The sequence below is a fragment of the Triticum urartu genome, chromosome 7A, assembly GCF_056163025.1.
Source record: "Triticum urartu cultivar PI428250 chromosome 7A, HENAU_Tu73, whole genome shotgun sequence".
Lineage (NCBI taxonomy): Eukaryota > Viridiplantae > Streptophyta > Magnoliopsida > Poales > Poaceae > Triticum > Triticum urartu.
The window spans coordinates 697,435,161-697,454,125 of NC_141879.1; the positions used below are offsets into that span (position 1 = coordinate 697,435,161).

The 18,965-nt window shown below is 45.6% G+C and overlaps 2 protein-coding genes across 2 annotated transcripts in view; one reads left to right on the forward strand and one right to left on the reverse strand.

The window, feature by feature from the left end:
• The window catches only part of LOC147961721 (transcription factor efuD-like), a 46,993-nt gene that overhangs the window by 16,864 nt on the left and 11,164 nt on the right, over positions 1 to 18,965 (forward strand). The gene's annotated exons all lie outside the window — the stretch shown is intronic.
• On the reverse strand, positions 13,581 to 17,990 carry LOC125528732 (uncharacterized). The gene is made up of 5 exons (XM_048693171.2): positions 17,316 to 17,990; positions 16,628 to 16,754; positions 16,351 to 16,551; positions 14,855 to 14,933; positions 13,581 to 14,374 (listed from the first exon to the last, which is right to left on the reverse strand). The coding sequence occupies exons 2-4, from the start codon at positions 16,721 to 16,723 to the stop codon at positions 14,883 to 14,885; spliced, it is 348 nt and encodes a 115-aa protein (XP_048549128.1). The 5' UTR covers positions 16,724 to 16,754; positions 17,316 to 17,990; the 3' UTR covers positions 13,581 to 14,374; positions 14,855 to 14,882.

The following is an 18,965-nucleotide window of genomic DNA, read 5'->3' on the forward strand; positions in this document are numbered from 1 at the left end:
ATCTTGAATTGATGGACTCCGGATAACCAAACTAAGAAGACTCCTGAATTGCTCCGGAAGGGTGAAAAGAATTGTCACAATCAAAACAATTATGAGAGGATGACATCAAGCTAGAACCATGAATCTCTGAGAGAGCGGACAAGATATGGAGGAAAATTCTTCTTCGGTCTTCAAATGCCGAGAATGACGATGAGAAACACCACCATGAATCGTTTAGGCACTCCGGAAGAATCAAAAGCGAAGAGATTGAACCAACGCTGAAAAGAGTTGGAAAGATCTTGGAGAAAGACATTTGACTGATGATAAATCATTCTTACATCAAACTTCAAAAAGAATTTAGGATAGCTCCGGGAAAATAAGAAGAGTCAGGTAAGATCCTGGGAAAAGACCTGTGGGTTAGGGCCCACTGAAAAGATACACCGTTGAACTATTGCTTGGAAGAGAGATTTGTACCGGTTAAATAAAATGACTTGAATGAGATAACAACCTCGAAATAACTTGAATGGATCGAGAATGTAACCGTGAGTCTTCTGAGATATCTTCAGCACTCCGGAACAATTGAATAACGAGAAGTGAATGATAAAGAGATGCACCGGCATGAGAAGGTATTTGAAACAAGGAAAAGGGATATGAGATCAACACCGAAAACTTGATTTGAATCCACCGGAGAAGAAAACGAGTGAAGAGTGACGAACTTGAAGCTCCGTTAGAATCTTCATGAGAATCACCGGGAAAGAACATGAAGGAAAAGAATGGAGAGACTTCACATGAATAAAAAGATACTTGATTAAGAAATCTGAGTCCTTGAAGAAACAAGGGTGGGAGGGTGGGAAAACACCATTGAGAATGAAACGAACACCGTTGAGACGAAATGATAATTGATCTTGCTGATGTAGAAATGATCGGATCCACTTGAAGAGAAACACGCCGGTGAAAAGGATAGATAAGACAATCTTGATGATCAAGAAGGATTGGTATCCACATCGGAGTATGAGAACACTATTTGGGGAAGGTATGGAATCAACACTTGACATCGAAGCAACTCGAATACCACAACTCAAAACAAAAACAAAGGATTGGCTTGCAGAATAAGCCAGAGCAAACATATGATAGAGATTTCGTCCGAAGTTTTCGTGGTGGGGCCTACACGGGCTCGATCGTACAGCACCATCATGTACAAGGCAGTGCACATGACATACGAAGCGTCCCCGAGTCAGCATAGCCAAGGACTCTTTAAGACACAACGAGACCACTGTAAAACCGACCGTGAATAGGCGGACCACTAGACGTCGAACCCCAATTTTCACATCATACATCTGTCGGAAAGAAATCCTAAGATCTACTTGAATTCCCACTTATAAACTCCTGAAATTTTTACAGTTATGCAATCAGGTGTTGGGGATACAGGGGAAGCATAATATCTCACCCAAAACTAACAAATTCTACATCCAGCTGTATCCATCCTTCAACACATAACCAAGAAACCTTCGGAAATCATCTACCTCAACCTTCGAAAAGCATCCGTTATACGAGTTATGGCAATACTCCCGAACTCCCGCCCCAGTACTGGGTGGCGTCGAGGTTATCTCACCAACAACTGCATAAAAGAGATTTTCGATGTCAGCGTACTAAACTCAGGTATTCCAGAACTGCAGCGATAAAATTGTGACGACAACACCTCGGAGCTCAACTCCCCGGGACACTGCCACAACCCCTAAAGACAGGAGGCACCAAGAACAATGTTCTCGTCACAAAACCATCGGAACGATTCCAAGATACCCGCGTGATCCTAAAAAAATTTTAGTGAAATTTGAGAAGAGAAGAGTCAAAACTCTATGTCAGGATGCCTTACCAGAGCGATGAGGAGACTGGGGAGTAAAAAGAATTCCTAAGCTCTCCGATATATAATTCCTAAATGAATCAAAACATTTTTCTAGACACAACTCAGCTGCTAATAACGATCAAGCAATGGGGGCTCCTAAGGTCGGGGAATGGCTCTGATTACCAACTTGCAACGCCCTCGATGCGGCTATATCTCCTACGTGTCGAAGCACGACTTAGAGGCATAACCGCATTGAAAGCAATGTCGCAAGTGAGGTAATCTTCACACAACCCATGTAATACATAAGGGAAAGAGATACATAGTTGGCTTACAATCGCCACTTCACACAATTACATGAATAAAGCATTACATCAAACAGATACAATCAAGGTCCGACTACGGAACCAAAATAAAAGAAGACTACCCCAAATGCTACAAGGTCCCCGATCGACCCCAACTGGGCACCACTACTGATCAACTAGAACGAAACAACACAAAGGACAAGATCTTCATCGAGCTCCTCCTGAGCTTAGTTGCGTCATCTGCACGGACTCATCGTCACCTGCAAGCTGGTTTTGGAAGTATCTGTGAGTCACGGGGACTCAGCAATCTCGCACCCTCGCGATCAAGACTATTTAAGCTTATAGGTAGGGTAAAAGGTAAGAGGTGGAGCTGCAGCAAGCGACTAGCATATATGGTGGCTAACATACGCAAATGAGAGCGGGAAGAGAAGGCAAAGCACGGTCGATAAAAGTATGATCAAGAAGTGATCCTAGAATAACCTACGTCAAGCATAACTCCAAAACCGTGTTCACTTCTCGGACTCCGCCGGGAAGAGACCATCACGGTTACACACGCGGTTGATGCATTTCAATTAAGGTCAACTTCAGGTTTTCTACAACCGGACATTAACAAATTCCCATCTGCCCATAACCATGGGCACGGCTTTCGAAAGTTCAAATCCCTGCAGGGGTGTCCCAACTTAGCCCATCACAAGCTCTCATGGTTAACGAAGGACATTCCTTCTAGCGGGAAGACCCGATCAGACTCGGAATCCCGGTTACAAGACATTTTGACAGGTAAAACAAGACCAGCAAGACCGCCCGATGCGCCGACATCCTGATAGGAGCTGCACATATCTCGTTCTTAGGGCAACACCGGATGAGCGCTCCGTACAACTAAAACCAGCCCTCAAGTTTCCCCGAGGTGGCGCTGCAAAGGACTCTAGTTCGGACCAACACTTAGACAAGCACTGGCCCGGGGGGGTTAAAATAAAGATGACCCTCGGGATGCGCGACTCCCAAGGGAAAAAGGCTAGGTGGCGAATGGTAAAACCAAGGTTGGGCCTTGCTGGAGGATTTTTATTCAAGGCAAACTGTCAAGGGGTTCCCATTATTACCCAACCGCGTAAGGAACGCAAAATCCGGGAACATAACACCGATATGACGGAAACTAGGGCGGCAAGAGTGGAACAAAACACCAGGCATAAGGCCGAGCCTTCCACCCTTTACCAAGTATATAGATGCATTTATTAAATAAGAGATATTGTGATATCCCAACAAGTAAACATGTTCCAACAAGGAACAACATCTCCATGTTCCAACAAGGAACAAACTTCAATCTTCACCTGCAACTAACAACGCTATAAGAGGGGCTGAGCAAAGCGGTAACATAGCCAAACAACGGTTTGCTAGGACAAGGTGGGTTAGAGGCTTGGTTCAACAATATGGGAGGCATGATAAGCAAGTGGTAGGTATCGCAGCATAGGCATAGCAAAAGAGCGAGCATCTAGCAAGCAAAGATAGAAGTGATTTCGAGGGTGTGGTCATCTTGCCTGAGATCCCGCAAGGAAGAAGAATGAGTCCATGAAGAAGACAAACAGACGTAGTCGAACGGGTCCTCACAAACACGACGTTATCGGAACCGACCCGAAGAAGCAACACCGGAAAGAAGCACACAACATAGTAAACAACCACCACATAAGCATGGCACGATGCGCAAACAAGTATGATGCATGTCCGGTTTAATGAGGCATGGCATGGCAAAGTGCACAAACAACCCTACAAATTAAGTGGAGCTCAATATGCAACGGAGTTGCATATTGAAGAAAACACCACATGACTTATTTAGTTCTCTCTCGTTTATGTACCCAACAAGATTAAATGTTGTTAGCATGGCAAGAGGGTGAAGCAAATGAAAACTACCTATCTAGTCAAGTTTAAATGAGGCCGGAAGCAACAAGCAACAAGTCCGGAAAAACCTCATGTGCATATTTTACGGTTTGGTACTGTTCTTCCCTAAAACACAATTTTAGAATTATTAAACATGCAAAATAAAGCCACCATGTTAAACTAGGCATTTTTCTACCCCATTTACATATAAAGATTATTTTAAACCGAACTACGGTTATTTAGCTATGAAATAAATCATTTTAGCATGGCATAGGAGCAAATTTAAACAAACATCATTTTAAACATTTCAAACATAGATGAAAGTAGCATATTATGAAACTAGACACAATTTTAAGCATTTTACATATATAGAACTTTTTAATCCGATGCACCGTTTGTGAGTTATTAAATGCATGAAGATGAGGGTCTTTTCTGTAAAACGGCATTCTCTAGAATAAAAGACAAATTCGCAGGCAAGGAAAAAAACACAATCGGGCTGAAACTGCTGGCCCAACAGTGCACAGGGGGTTTGGGTGGCTGCTCACATCGGGCTCTCGGGCCGGAAGCGAAGAAGCGGCTGGACGCAGGCTGGACCTTCGAGGTCCCACGCTCGACCAGCGAGGTCAACGGGCACGGGCGGCTTCGTTCTGTCGCTCGAAGCAGAGGACATGGACAGGCGACGCGGCTGCAGTGGAGCTGATGCAGGGAGCGGCGGCGCGACACTGAAGATGGCAGGGCGGCCCTAGCGCAGCTCCCGGCGACGAGGACCAGGCGAGGAGGAGCGGATCCAGGCGGAGGTGACCAGGAACTTGGCGCGCGAGCAAGGAACTTGGCAGCGGAGACTTGGGCGCAGGCAGGGCTACGGGGCGACGCTGCTGGCGAGCTGGGGACGTTGGGACCCGAAGTAGAGGAGCGGGCGCTGCTCCGGCGGTGAGACGGCGACCCGGCGAGAACCGAGGCGAGGCAGGGGCGCAAGCGTCCTCTTCTGATCGACCTGAAGCAAAGCAGCAATGGCGACAGCTTGCAGGAGGGTTCGTGGGGCTCCGGCAATAGGGAGGCGCGTCCTTGGCGAGGCAGGGGCGCGGACGACGCGGAGACGGCCGGATCCGGGCGGCGAGGAGGCAAACGGCGACTGGACTAGGACGGCACGAGGACGACGCCGACGAGCTTGGGCGAGTTCCTGCCTGTTCCTGGGAAGGAGAGAGAGAGCCACCATGAGAGAGAGAGAGAGGGAAAATTAGGAGGGGGATCGGAGGACAGGGAGGAAGGGTCGACGACCCGCGGGGCTCCAGCAAGGTTGGGGAGGTCCGGCGGCATGAACGTGCAGGGCGGCGGGGACAAGCTCGGTGCTCACGATCCATTCAGGATCGATCCGAGGAGGGAAGAGGAGGCACGGCCTCGATCGTGCTCGAGCAGATGGGCGGTGACGAGGCAAGGCGGTGGTGGTTGGTCGGGGATGGATTGGATCGGCTTGGTGGTTGGTTGGGCACTGAAAACAAAGAGAGTGGCGGCGGGGATGGATTGGATCGATGGAAGGATGGGACGGGATCCCTAATTCCTAGGGTTGCCCATTATATACGCAACTGGGTTAGGTTAGGGGCTAACGGAACCCTCCGATCGTAAATGGACGACCGAGAATAACAGGTTAGAGGAGTCCAAATAAGAAAACGGTGACGTTTTGTAGATGTTTGGGGATGATCCAGATACAACGGAAACGACTGTCCGGGTCGGGTTCGGGACAACTTCCGGACGCGCGCGTGGGGTCGAAGCACTGTGCAAAGAAGGGTAGGCATGGGCCTAGGTGGATTGTGGAGAGCGGGTTGGGCTGAGAGAAGAGGGGAGAGAGGGACCGGCATCTGTTTCCGGAGACCGAAAACGTCCGACGTTAGACCGACTATATTGTCGCTATAGTTAAACGTTGGGGCGTCAAACGGACTCAGAATGCGATGAAACTTGACAGGCGGTCTATCTACACTATAATAAGACCACACGCCAACTTTCATCCCGTTCCGAGAACATTTTCCGGCCACTTATAAAATACTATTTCGGACATGCCGCGGACGCGTGCAAGTGTGGTTGGGCTCAAAACGGACGACGGAGAGAACTCGGAGAACCCGGACGAATGCAAGTTTTAAAACATGATGATGCAATGCACATGATGACATGATAAGATGCAACACGCAAGCAAATGACATGACAACGACAACGAATAACTGGAAAACACCTGGCACATCGGTCTCGGGGCGTTACAACACTCCACCACTACGAGAGGATCTCGTCCCGAGATCTAGAATGGCACCGGAGGGAAAACGGAAAAGAAAGAGAAGAGGTAAAACTAAGTTGCTTCTTTGACAAATGAGTGAAACCATGAACCTTGAAGAGGTTAAGCCATTTCGAGAAAAGAATACAACGGAGATGAACGAAGTTGAAAGCACTCCGTTAAGAAAGAGGAACAAGGAAGAACAAATTCGAATAGCACTCCGGTTGAGAAGGGATGCAAGACTTGATAAGGCGAAAAGAGCTTGAGGAAAAAGGACACAACACTTTGGTTAAATGGATAAACCAAGAAAAGAACACGATCCTGACAAAACGAAAAGATGGGTTGAAGAGAGCAACATCACAATGCCTCCGGAACGAAAGAATAGAAGATAGGTAATTGAGAGAAAAGAATGGAGAAGAAAATGCCAAGTTCTGTCACAAAAGAGCTTGACAAGGCATCTTTTAGGAGAAGGGTCGAACGGAATTGTTGGAAAACCAACAACGAAAAGAGTAAGCTGGTAGTGGGATTATGAAAAAAAAACTTCTCAAAACTATGAGGTGAAATTTTGCCACTAACGGAACAATAGATTGACTTGATATCAAGGAGATGATAAACTTACTCACCGGAAGGATAAAAGAACTTGGGTCCTTTATAAGCACCATAGATAGCAACAATCCTTAGGGAAAGTTTTAGGTGAAATATAACCCAAAATAATTCCAACAAAGAGGTTGATGGATTTAAAATATCTCATTCTTAACAACATTCGAATCATGAAACATGAACTCAGATTATGAAGAATGACACAATACCATCTCCAATGATACGGAAGAAAGAATTGCACTCCGGATTGCAAGATGAAGAATGCTTGAGCTCCTTAGAAAAGAATCTCGATGAACGCTTCGAGAAGGAATTAAATCCTTGATGAACCATCATGTAGAACCTTCATGAAGAACTCCGGTAACAAAAGGATGATCAAACAAAAGGAAAAAGAAGTTGAAAACACAAGGTGAAACCTTGTAATGTTTTAGATGGATCTCCGTGGTGATATAATTGCGAGAGCTTGGAACTCCAAAAAAGAAAAGATGAAACAAGTGAAACCGAGAATTTGAAGAACCTCCGGAATAGGGAATTAATCACTTGGATGAACAAGAATAAGAATCATGTTATGCTTGTCCTTCACCAATTAAATTGATGATATACCATAGATTTGGCACACTACTTATTCTCGTAGAAAGGATTAAGATAGATATGGAGCAAACTTGAGAAGGTCTTCAACAAGTCACCGGTGGGATTGAGAAGAACGAATTAATATATACGATAACGACTGACGAGAACTCTTGCACGAACCACTGTTAGGATTGACAACGAATAAATAGATATGATAGCAAGGAAGAAAAATCCTGAATAGCCACCGTAAGAATTGGAAATGAACGAAGTAAAGGGATGAATCACTGGTAAGAATTAGCAAATGAACGAAGATGCTTGTGGGAATTTAGATGCAAGTGAGCGAAAAGATCATGAGCTGATTAGAGGATATTTAAACGATGCACCGGTAAGATTTGGAGAAACGAGAACTGAAAGCTGGGAATGAATAATCTTGAATTGATGGACTCCGGATAACCAAACTAAGAAGACTCCTGAATTGCTCCGGAAGGGTGAAAAGAATTGTCACAATCAAAACAATTATGAGAGGATGACATCAAGCTAGAACCATGAATCTCTGAGAGAGCGGACAAGATATGGAGGAAAATTCTTCTTCGGTCTTCAAATGCCGAGAATGACGATGAGAAACACCACCATGAATCGTTTAGGCACTCCGGAAGAATCAAAAGCGAAGAGATTGAACCAACGCTGAAAAGAGTTGGAAAGATCTTGGAGAAAGACATTTGACTGATGATAAATCATTCTTACATCAAACTTCAAAAAGAATTTAGGATAGCTCCGGGAAAATAAGAAGAGTCAGGTAAGATCCTGGGAAAAGACCTGTGGGTTAGGGCCCACTGAAAAGATACACCGTTGAACTATTGCTTGGAAGAGAGATTTGTACCGGTTAAATAAAATGACTTGAATGAGATAACAACCTCGAAATAACTTGAATGGATCGAGAATGTAACCGTGAGTCTTCTGAGATATCTTCAGCACTCCGGAACAATTGAATAACGAGAAGTGAATGATAAAGAGATGCACCGGCATGAGAAGGTATTTGAAACAAGGAAAAGGGATATGAGATCAACACCGAAAACTTGATTTGAATCCACCGGAGAAGAAAACGAGTGAAGAGTGACGAACTTGAAGCTCCGTTAGAATCTTCATGAGAATCACCGGGAAAGAACATGAAGGAAAAGAATGGAGAGACTTCACATGAATAAAAAGATACTTGATTAAGAAATCTGAGTCCTTGAAGAAACAAGGGTGGGAGGGTGGGAAAACACCATTGAGAATGAAACGAACACCGTTGAGACGAAATGATAATTGATCTTGCTGATGTAGAAATGATCGGATCCACTTGAAGAGAAACACGCCGGTGAAAAGGATAGATAAGACAATCTTGATGATCAAGAAGGATTGGTATCCACATCGGAGTATGAGAACACTATTTGGGGAAGGTATGGAATCAACACTTGACATCGAAGCAACTCGAATACCACAACTCAAAACAAAAACAAAGGATTGGCTTGCAGAATAAGCCAGAGCAAACATATGATAGAGATTTCGTCCGAAGTTTTCGTGGTGGGGCCTACACGGGCTCGATCGTACAGCACCATCATGTACAAGGCAGTGCACATGACATACGAAGCGTCCCCGAGTCAGCATAGCCAAGGACTCTTTAAGACACAACGAGACCACTGTAAAACCGACCGTGAATAGGCGGACCACTAGACGTCGAACCCCAATTTTCACATCATACATCTGTCGGAAAGAAATCCTAAGATCTACTTGAATTCCCACTTATAAACTCCTGAAATTTTTACAGTTATGCAATCAGGTGTTGGGGATACAGGGGAAGCATAATATCTCACCCAAAACTAACAAATTCTACATCCAGCTGTATCCATCCTTCAACACATAACCAAGAAACCTTCGGAAATCATCTACCTCAACCTTCGAAAAGCATCCGTTATACGAGTTATGGCAATACTCCCGAACTCCCGCCCCAGTACTGGGTGGCGTCGAGGTTATCTCACCAACAACTGCATAAAAGAGATTTTCGATGTCAGCGTACTAAACTCAGGTATTCCAGAACTGCAACGATAAAATTGTGACGACAACACCTCGGAGCTCAACTCCCCGGGACACTGCCACAACCCCTAAAGACAGGAGGCACCAAGAACAATGTTCTCGTCACAAAACCATCGGAACGATTCCAAGATACCCGCGTGATCCTAAAAAAATTTTAGTGAAATTTGAGAAGAGAAGAGTCAAAACTCTATGTCAGGATGCCTTACCAGAGCGATGAGGAGACTGGGGAGTAAAAAGAATTCCTAAGCTCTCCGATATATAATTCCTAAATGAATCAAAACATTTTTCTAGACACAACTCAGCTGCTAATAACGATCAAGCAATGGGGGCTCCTAAGGTCGGGGAATGGCTCTGATTACCAACTTGCAACGCCCTCGATGCGGCTATATCTCCTACATGTCGAAGCACGACTTAGAGGCATAACCGCATTGAAAGCAATGTCGCAAGTGAGGTAATCTTCACACAACCCATGTAATACATAAGGGAAAGAGATACATAGTTGGCTTACAATCGCCACTTCACACAATTACATGAATAAAGCATTACATCAAACAGATACAATCAAGGTCCGACTACGGAACCAAAATAAAAGAAGACTACCCCAAATGCTACAAGGTCCCCGATCGACCCCAACTGGGCACCACTACTGATCAACTAGAACGAAACAACACAAAGGACAAGATCTTCATCGAGCTCCTCCTGAGCTTAGTTGCGTCATCTGCACGGACTCATCGTCACCTGCAAGCTGGTTTTGGAAGTATCTGTGAGTCACGGGGACTCAGCAATCTCGCACCCTCGCGATCAAGACTATTTAAGCTTATAGGTAGGGTAAAAGGTAAGAGGTGGAGCTGCAGCAAGCGACTAGCATATATGGTGGCTAACATACGCAAATGAGAGCGGGAAGAGAAGGCAAAGCACGGTCGATAAAAGTATGATCAAGAAGTGATCCTAGAATAACCTACGTCAAGCATAACTCCAAAACCGTGTTCACTTCTCGGACTCCGCCGGGAAGAGACCATCACGGTTACACACGCGGTTGATGCATTTCAATTAAGGTCAACTTCAGGTTTTCTACAACCGGACATTAACAAATTCCCATCTGCCCATAACCATGGGCACGGCTTTCGAAAGTTCAAATCCCTGCAGGGGTGTCCCAACTTAGCCCATCACAAGCTCTCATGGTTAACGAAGGACATTCCTTCTAGCGGGAAGACCCGATCAGACTCGGAATCCCGGTTACAAGACATTTTGACAGGTAAAACAAGACCAGCAAGACCGCCCGATGCGCCGACATCCTGATAGGAGCTGCACATATCTCGTTCTTAGGGCAACACCGGATGAGCGCTCCGTACAACTAAAACCAGCCCTCAAGTTTCCCCGAGGTGGCGCTGCAAAGGACTCTAGTTCGGACCAACACTTAGACAAGCACTGGCCCGGGGGGGTTAAAATAAAGATGACCCTCGGGATGCGCGACTCCCAAGGGAAAAAGGCTAGGTGGCGAATGGTAAAACCAAGGTTGGGCCTTGCTGGAGGATTTTTATTCAAGGCAAACTGTCAAGGGGTTCCCATTATTACCCAACCGCGTAAGGAACGCAAAATCCGGGAACATAACACCGATATGACGGAAACTAGGGCGGCAAGAGTGGAACAAAACACCAGGCATAAGGCCGAGCCTTCCACCCTTTACCAAGTATATAGATGCATTTATTAAATAAGAGATATTGTGATATCCCAACAAGTAAACATGTTCCAACAAGGAACAACATCTCCATGTTCCAACAAGGAACAAACTTCAATCTTCACCTGCAACTAACAACGCTATAAGAGGGGCTGAGCAAAGCGGTAACATAGCCAAACAACGGTTTGCTAGGACAAGGTGGGTTAGAGGCTTGGTTCAACAATATGGGAGGCATGATAAGCAAGTGGTAGGTATCGCAGCATAGGCATAGCAAAAGAGCGAGCATCTAGCAAGCAAAGATAGAAGTGATTTCGAGGGTGTGGTCATCTTGCCTGAGATCCCGCAAGGAAGAAGAATGAGTCCATGAAGAAGACAAACAGACGTAGTCGAACGGGTCCTCACAAACACGACGTTATCGGAACCGACCCGAAGAAGCAACACCGGAAAGAAGCACACAACATAGTAAACAACCACCACATAAGCATGGCACGATGCGCAAACAAGTATGATGCATGTCCGGTTTAATGAGGCATGGCATGGCAAAGTGCACAAACAACCCTACAAATTAAGTGGAGCTCAATATGCAACGGAGTTGCATATTGAAGAAAACACCACATGACTTATTTAGTTCTCTCTCGTTTATGTACCCAACAAGATTAAATGTTGTTAGCATGGCAAGAGGGTGAAGCAAATGAAAACTACCTATCTAGTCAAGTTTAAATGAGGCCGGAAGCAACAAGCAACAAGTCCGGAAAAACCTCATGTGCATATTTTACGGTTTGGTACTGTTCTTCCCTAAAACACAATTTAGAATTATTAAACATGCAAAATAAAGCCACCATGTTAAACTAGGCATTTTTCTACCCCATTTACATATAAAGATTATTTTAAACCGAACTACGGTTATTTAGCTATGAAATAAATCATTTTAGCATGGCATAGGAGCAAATTTAAACAAACATCATTTTAAACATTTCAAACATAGATGAAAGTAGCATATTATGAAACTAGACACAATTTTAAGCATTTTACATATATAGAACTTTTTAATCCGATGCACCGTTTGTGAGTTATTAAATGCATGAAGATGAGGGTCTTTTCTGTAAAACGGCATTCTCTAGAATAAAAGACAAATTCGCAGGCAAGGAAAAAAACACAATCGGGCTGAAACTGCTGGCCCAACAGTGCACAGGGGGTTTGGGTGGCTGCTCACATCGGGCTCTCGGGCCGGAAGCGAAGAAGCGGCTGGACGCAGGCTGGACCTTCGAGGTCCCACGCTCGACCAGCGAGGTCAACGGGCACGGGCGGCTTCGTTCTGTCGCTCGAAGCAGAGGACATGGACAGGCGACGCGGCTGCAGTGGAGCTGATGCAGGGAGCGGCGGCGCGACACTGAAGATGGCAGGGCGGCCCTAGCGCAGCTCCCGGCGACGAGGACCAGGCGAGGAGGAGCGGATCCAGGCGGAGGTGACCAGGAACTTGGCGCGCGAGCAAGGAACTTGGCAGCGGAGACTTGGGCGCAGGCAGGGCTACGGGGCGACGCTGCTGGCGAGCTGGGGACGTTGGGACCTGAAGTAGAGGAGCGGGCGCTGCTCCGGCGGTGAGACGGCGACCCGGCGAGAACCGAGGCGAGGCAGGGGCGCAAGCGTCCTCTTCTGATCGACCTGAAGCAAAGCAGCAATGGCGACAGCTTGCAGGAGGGTTCGTGGGGCTCCGGCAATAGGGAGGCGCGTCCTTGGCGAGGCAGGGGCGCGGACGACGCGGAGACGGCCGGATCCGGGCGGCGAGGAGGCAAACGGCGACTGGACTAGCAGTACAAGAAATATGTCAACTTGTGACCTTGACTATTGGTCACTGAAAGGTCATTGTTTTTTATTTGCGATCTTTTTGTGACCAAAAACAGATGGTCAAAAATTGGCGGTCGTAAACTGAAATTAACGACCTTCTCTATAAGGTCGTAGACGTTTACGACCAAAATATGTCTACTGTTTTGTTTTGGTCACTAGCAGCCTCCCCAGGCCACGTAGGCATCCGACGTGGCAAAATTGCGACCAATTGAGAAGGTCGTTGATAAGATTCAGCCTGGTCCGATTGAGTGTTTTACATGGGCCAAGCCCAACAATTCAGTCTTTTTATATTATTTTTCCGTCAATTTTTGATCGGCTTCATGGGCCAAGCCCATTATTGCAGCCTTTTTATTTCCAAGGTCGTGATACTTTCTTGGACCATTCCTTTTTTTGTTGGCATCTATTTCTCGATTGGGCCTCGGCCTTATTACAGTCCATTTCCTTATTTTTTAGTTTTTTCCTGTAAATATTATTTGGAAAATCACCTTTTTATATGCCAAATACTATTAGGTCCCACTTGTCAAGTTCTAATTAAAGACAGCCAATGTTTCAATTTCCACACAATTATTTCAGTCAAAACAGCAAACAAATGAGAATTATCAAACCACATGCCAATATTGGCAATAGCACAATCTTTACATAATTCATTTCACCATTACATGTGATACCATCACAACATATAAACCTACTACAAATACACTCCAGTCTTCTTCACTTTCAAGCTGGAGCTCTTTACATGAGAGGAAACACCATTTCTGGATATGTCCGTACAGGCTGAACAAAGGCATCTAACAATTAACCAAAAGAGTTAGAAACAAAATAAAAACAAATATAGAAAGCAGCTAGGGACTAAATTATGAACCATCTCTACATGTAACATGTAACCATAATAACCACAAGGACTAGCTGTTGCATGAATACCAAAACTTCCAGAAATGGTTGTTCAGAATACAAGAAGGCATAGTTGTTGCATGTATACCAAAACTCCCAGAATGGTTCTAGATGTTGAACGCAGAAAACGATTTAATCTTTGATGGTTCATTGAGCACGACACGAACGATTTAAGATAACAAGACATATGTTCTACACTAATTTTACACAAATCATTATCAATTACAATTTACAACAGACTTAAAACAAAACACCATAGCTTCTGCATCACATAGGGAATCAACACAATGGCATCATGGCCCATCGACCAAAGAACAAAAGAAAATAATGGGATAGACCGGAGACTTATCTAGTCAGAGAAGATAGCGTTGATGTAGTTGCAGCACAGCTACCTCAAGACTGTGAATGTGGTGCCATGGTCGGGGTTGATGCGCTCGAGCAAGGTAAGATTCATGGCCTCGTCGGGTCTGCGAGAATAAGAAAAGTATTAGCTATATTGCCCAGTAGGACTAGCTAGCATCCAGAGCATGCATTGACTGGACACATATTCCCTTTAACAAAATGACAAGAGTCCAAACCCCACCGCGAAGGGCCCAGGTACAAACTGTCAATATAGGTAGCATCAATTAAAAGACTATAATGATAGCGGCCCATCCAAACAGCAGACAATGTAGGAAAAAGGAGGGTCTGAGGAGAACAATAGACTAATCCAGAAGCAGAATTTGGCACCTACACAACCTAACTAATAATGCTTGCAAGAACAACCAGACAATGATGGATAAGGACATATAATCTGCAGATATCCAATAATCCAATCACAGGCATTCACAAACAGTACATGTCACACTCCCATGACATATGGTTTTGTTACCACAGGGTTTCCTCATAAACTATTCTCTACAAGACAGGGACATTTGCAGCAACAACAAAAGCAAATTCGTGTTTACCTTGGGTCAAAGTCTATGGGGAGCTCAATCAGAGGTCCAACAGAAGCCCCATCCAGGAGGGCTCACATAGATCTTTATGCTGTATCAGAATTAACACATATTTTAGATGACAGAAATAGAATCCTGAACACACCAGTAATAATCGACTTCTGACTAGCAACGGCAAACAGATTCAGGCACAAGCAATTTTATAGCAGGATGAAAAATCTATGTGCAGAATTCATGAATGAAATTATAGTAGTAGCACAAAGGACCCTCACAGACATTTGTAATAGTATGCAAAGGTAAATAGAGTTCCCAGCAGACAATGTATTCCAGTTATTAAACAAATTCTCACCAAGATAATCAGTACAATGGTGAACCAAACACTGTAATAATCCAAAGCCGATACTAATAAGCAGCAGGAACCTCCCTACTTTTGTGATATAAAACTAATATCAGACCAATTTTGTACCAAGTTGTACATAATCAGTGACGTGCAGCATGGGAATGTCCAACAGTCAGTTGTTAAAAATGTTCAACAACCTTTTAGTTAACTATAAGAGGGCTTGTAGGCTTTCCAAACTATTAATTGACAGAACCCAAAATTGTATAACGAGATCACATTTTTATTATATGACAAAAAGTTAACTAAAGCCAACAAAACAGTAAGGATCAGTGAAATATTAACGTTGACACGTTTACATATTGTGGATGTGGACATCGACATCATCAAGGAGCAGGGGTTAATAATGGACAGGTTTAATCTAGACATCTACTAGTTAAATCAACTTGATTAGCGTCCGAGCTCTATACTGTTTACCACTCACTCAGACTCAGCGGCACCTACTTACCAGTCCTAAATTGACAAGAGAATGCAGTTGGATTTGCTGTGGAGCATGTGTGTGTAATACGTACTAGCAACGAAATGAAGTGTCGATTGGAAAATTCCCCGTCGACGGGTGAGAGCTGAGAGGATGATTTTGCATGGGAGGGAGTGGAGTGGTGAAAAGTGTACAGTGTTGCTCATATTTCTGGCTTTGGCATAGCAGAACACAAACTGAATAAAAATGACTTAGTTCGCCCACTTGAATAAGAATAGCAAGTCATGAAACTACTAGCGCCAACCCACAGATAATGTGTATAGAAATGGTAGCTAGAAACTGACCCAGTACCACGTGAATGATATTTATAGATGATTCATGAAACGAATATGCCCCCCCTGAATAGTTATTAACAGGACTTAAAAGTGTATAAGAATTCACCTTCTATTACTCCCTCCGTCCCATAATTTAAGAATTTTTTGCAAGCAATGTTAGCTTGCACAAACGTCTTATATCGTGGGATGGAGGGAGTATTTGACAAGAAGGTAACTAACGCCAACAGAGCAACAAGGACCAGTGCAATATTAACATTGACACATTTTATATCCCGTGGAGGTAGACACCATCAAGAAATAGGGGTTAGTTAATAATGGACAGGTTTCAACTAGTTAAATCAGCGTCCGAACTATATACTGGGTTCCACTTGGACGATGTTGGCGCCAGCCAGCGGCGCTTGGTCCAGCAGGGGCAGCAGCAAAACAGGCAGAGGCACCAGCTGCTGGCATAGGTGGCGAGGATGACCTGGTTGATGAACACCAGGAACACCCCCAGGATGCCGAGACCCGTCGCCGACGGGCTCCGGTACACGCAGTTCGTCCCGTTGTACTGCACGGACTAACATATACTCAGTTAGCACAGATCTATCGAATTGATGAGAAGAGAATTGTGATGTTCAATCTTGGATCCATGCCTTGGAGCTGTAGTTGTTGGCGACGAAGCCGAGGGTGACCGCGACGGAGCCCAGAAAGCCCAGGACCATGCACACCAGCACCGCATCTTTCTCCATGTTGCCCGTTCTCCTTTTTCTTCTGGATGAACTATCAGCAGTTAGAATCACATTGGACTGTTTTACACAGATGTATAAAAACAGGGTCTTATAAATGTGCAAAAGTTCTTACAAATGCTTGTCATGTACAGGGCACAAAATTTGTATTCCGAAAACTTGTTGACTGAATCGTGCCTTGACGGCCTCGCGCATTGAACTATAGAAGTCAAGCTTTGCCGAGCTCTATTTCTACTTTTGTACATAATTTTTCGGCATTTGTATAGACACCTTATTCCATCAGTTAAGTGACTCACCGAACACTTGCTTGTCCCCCTAACAGGACATAACTGAAATTTCCATGTCCCCCTAACAGGACATAACTGAAAGAGTCCTTGCAAGATTAATGTCCACAGCATGGTGAAAGCCAGGCAAAACTACCATACGCCTAGTGATTACCTTAACAAGAAGTCATATAGCAACAAGTAAAACACAGATGAACCCCTGAACATCAAACAATCTTCAGATGTTGTTGTTCTATACACCCAACCTACAACAATTGCGGCTACACCCAAACTACAGCAGCAGTTCTACCAGATGGAGTCAGTTGTCTCACCTACAGAAGCTCACCAGGAGCGAAGTTGAGGAGGGCTGGGGAAGGAGCAGCTGGATGCAGGTCGGGGACGTTGTCGAGGAAGGACGCTGGCAGAAGGAGCAGCACAACCGGCCTTGAGGTCCAGCGCGTCGACGGCCTGCCTGGCGTCGGGTGCCCTTGCGGAGATGCCAGAGGAGGAGGCTGGTGAAGCAGCAACGACCGGGATCGACTGCTAGGGTGGAGTACAACAAACATGGCCGCCCCCTCCTCCGAGGAGACGATGGACCCCTCCCTACAGCGCGAGGTGGACGGGGGCCGTCCGAGGATCCAGCTGGACGGAGCGGCGTGCATCGAAGCACGCGCGCGCCGGCGAGCCAGCCGGCCGCGACGCCAAGGCTGCAGGGCGGCGGTGCATCTGTCGGCAGTGAGGTTCGGCAGTGCCCTGGATCTGCTGCGGGAGGTGCGGAACGATGGGCTGCGCGCGGATCTGGCGTCGTCGGGCTCGGATGAATGGGCGGCGAGATAGGAGGAGAGGAGGGATGATGGGCGGCACGCGCTCGGAAGGAGTGGTGCTGGTGGCGGCGCGAGGGAGAGGTGGCGGCGGCGATCTGGAAGGGGAGGAGCTGGAGGTGGCGGCGCGAGGGAGAGGTGACTCTCGCTCTCTCTCTCTCTCCGCGCGTGGGTGGGTGGGTGGGTGGATGGATGAGGGATGAAAAGATGGATGGATGGACGTGTGCCATGTCATCGATCCATGGCACATATGTTTCCACCAATGATGATTAAGCTTATGCAATTGTTTTTTTTTCTTTTGTTTCTCTTACATATTTTCTCACCAATGTAAATAACATATCCAATATTAGTTGCAAAAGGGCACCACTTCATTTTTCAAAAACATTATACCATATTGACTAACTCGGGGAGGTTTCGTTGCAACTCCGGCGACCCCTGACAATATTACATCACAACACTGGTGGCCCGACAATGCTTCATTGCAACTCCGTCGGTCCCGACAATGTTGGATCACAGCACCGGCAGTCCACGGTGATGCTATGTTGCATCACCGTTGACTATTGCAGCACCACCTTCTGCTGCAACCCCCAGCGGCCTTGCGACACCATCGTCGTGTGCATGACCGATGGCCACTACCCAGCAGCCTGCGGCGCCACGCATCACTGCCCCACACCATGAGCTTCAACACCCCTCACATCAACAAATCGTCACCACTATCGTCGAACCGCAGCCATCACAGCAGCGGCATCTTCGCCGACCGGGGGGGAGAGGGCACAGACTGAGGAGAGGTTATCAAGGAGAGAGGACATGAAGGTTGCAGAGGGGAATAGCGAGAGAGGAGCAAGATTATCCCCCGATTCAAAAGGATGAAGAGGACAAATAACAAACCTGGACTATGATAACTATCTTAAAAAAGTGTTCATGGCTTAAATGACTGATGTTATGGCCACATTCATGGCACGGTTTGTTCAGATGATCTCAAATTTTGCACAAGTATGCATCTTGAAATTCCGAACAATGTTGCTTAAGGGAGTTTTCATTTTCTTTGCACGGAAAATTCATTTTCCATTCTCCGAGTGCCCAAAATGAGTTTTTTTGTGAAGGACCTACCATATATTTGTTGCAAAATTGAACCAAATAAATATTATAAAATACTAGGCC

Coding starts and splice junctions, on each gene's coding strand:
- LOC125528732 (XM_048693171.2), bottom strand. CDS start 16,723: ATGGAGAAAGATGCGGTGCTGGTGTGCATGGTCCTGGGCTTTCTGGGC. Junction 16,552..16,627: donor CCAACAACTACAGCTCCAAG/GCATGGATCCAA, acceptor AGTATATGTTAG/TCCGTGCAGTACAACGGGAC. Junction 14,934..16,350: donor CATCGTCCAAGTGGAACCCA/GTATATAGTTCG, acceptor ATTCTGATACAG/CATAAAGATCTATGTGAGCC.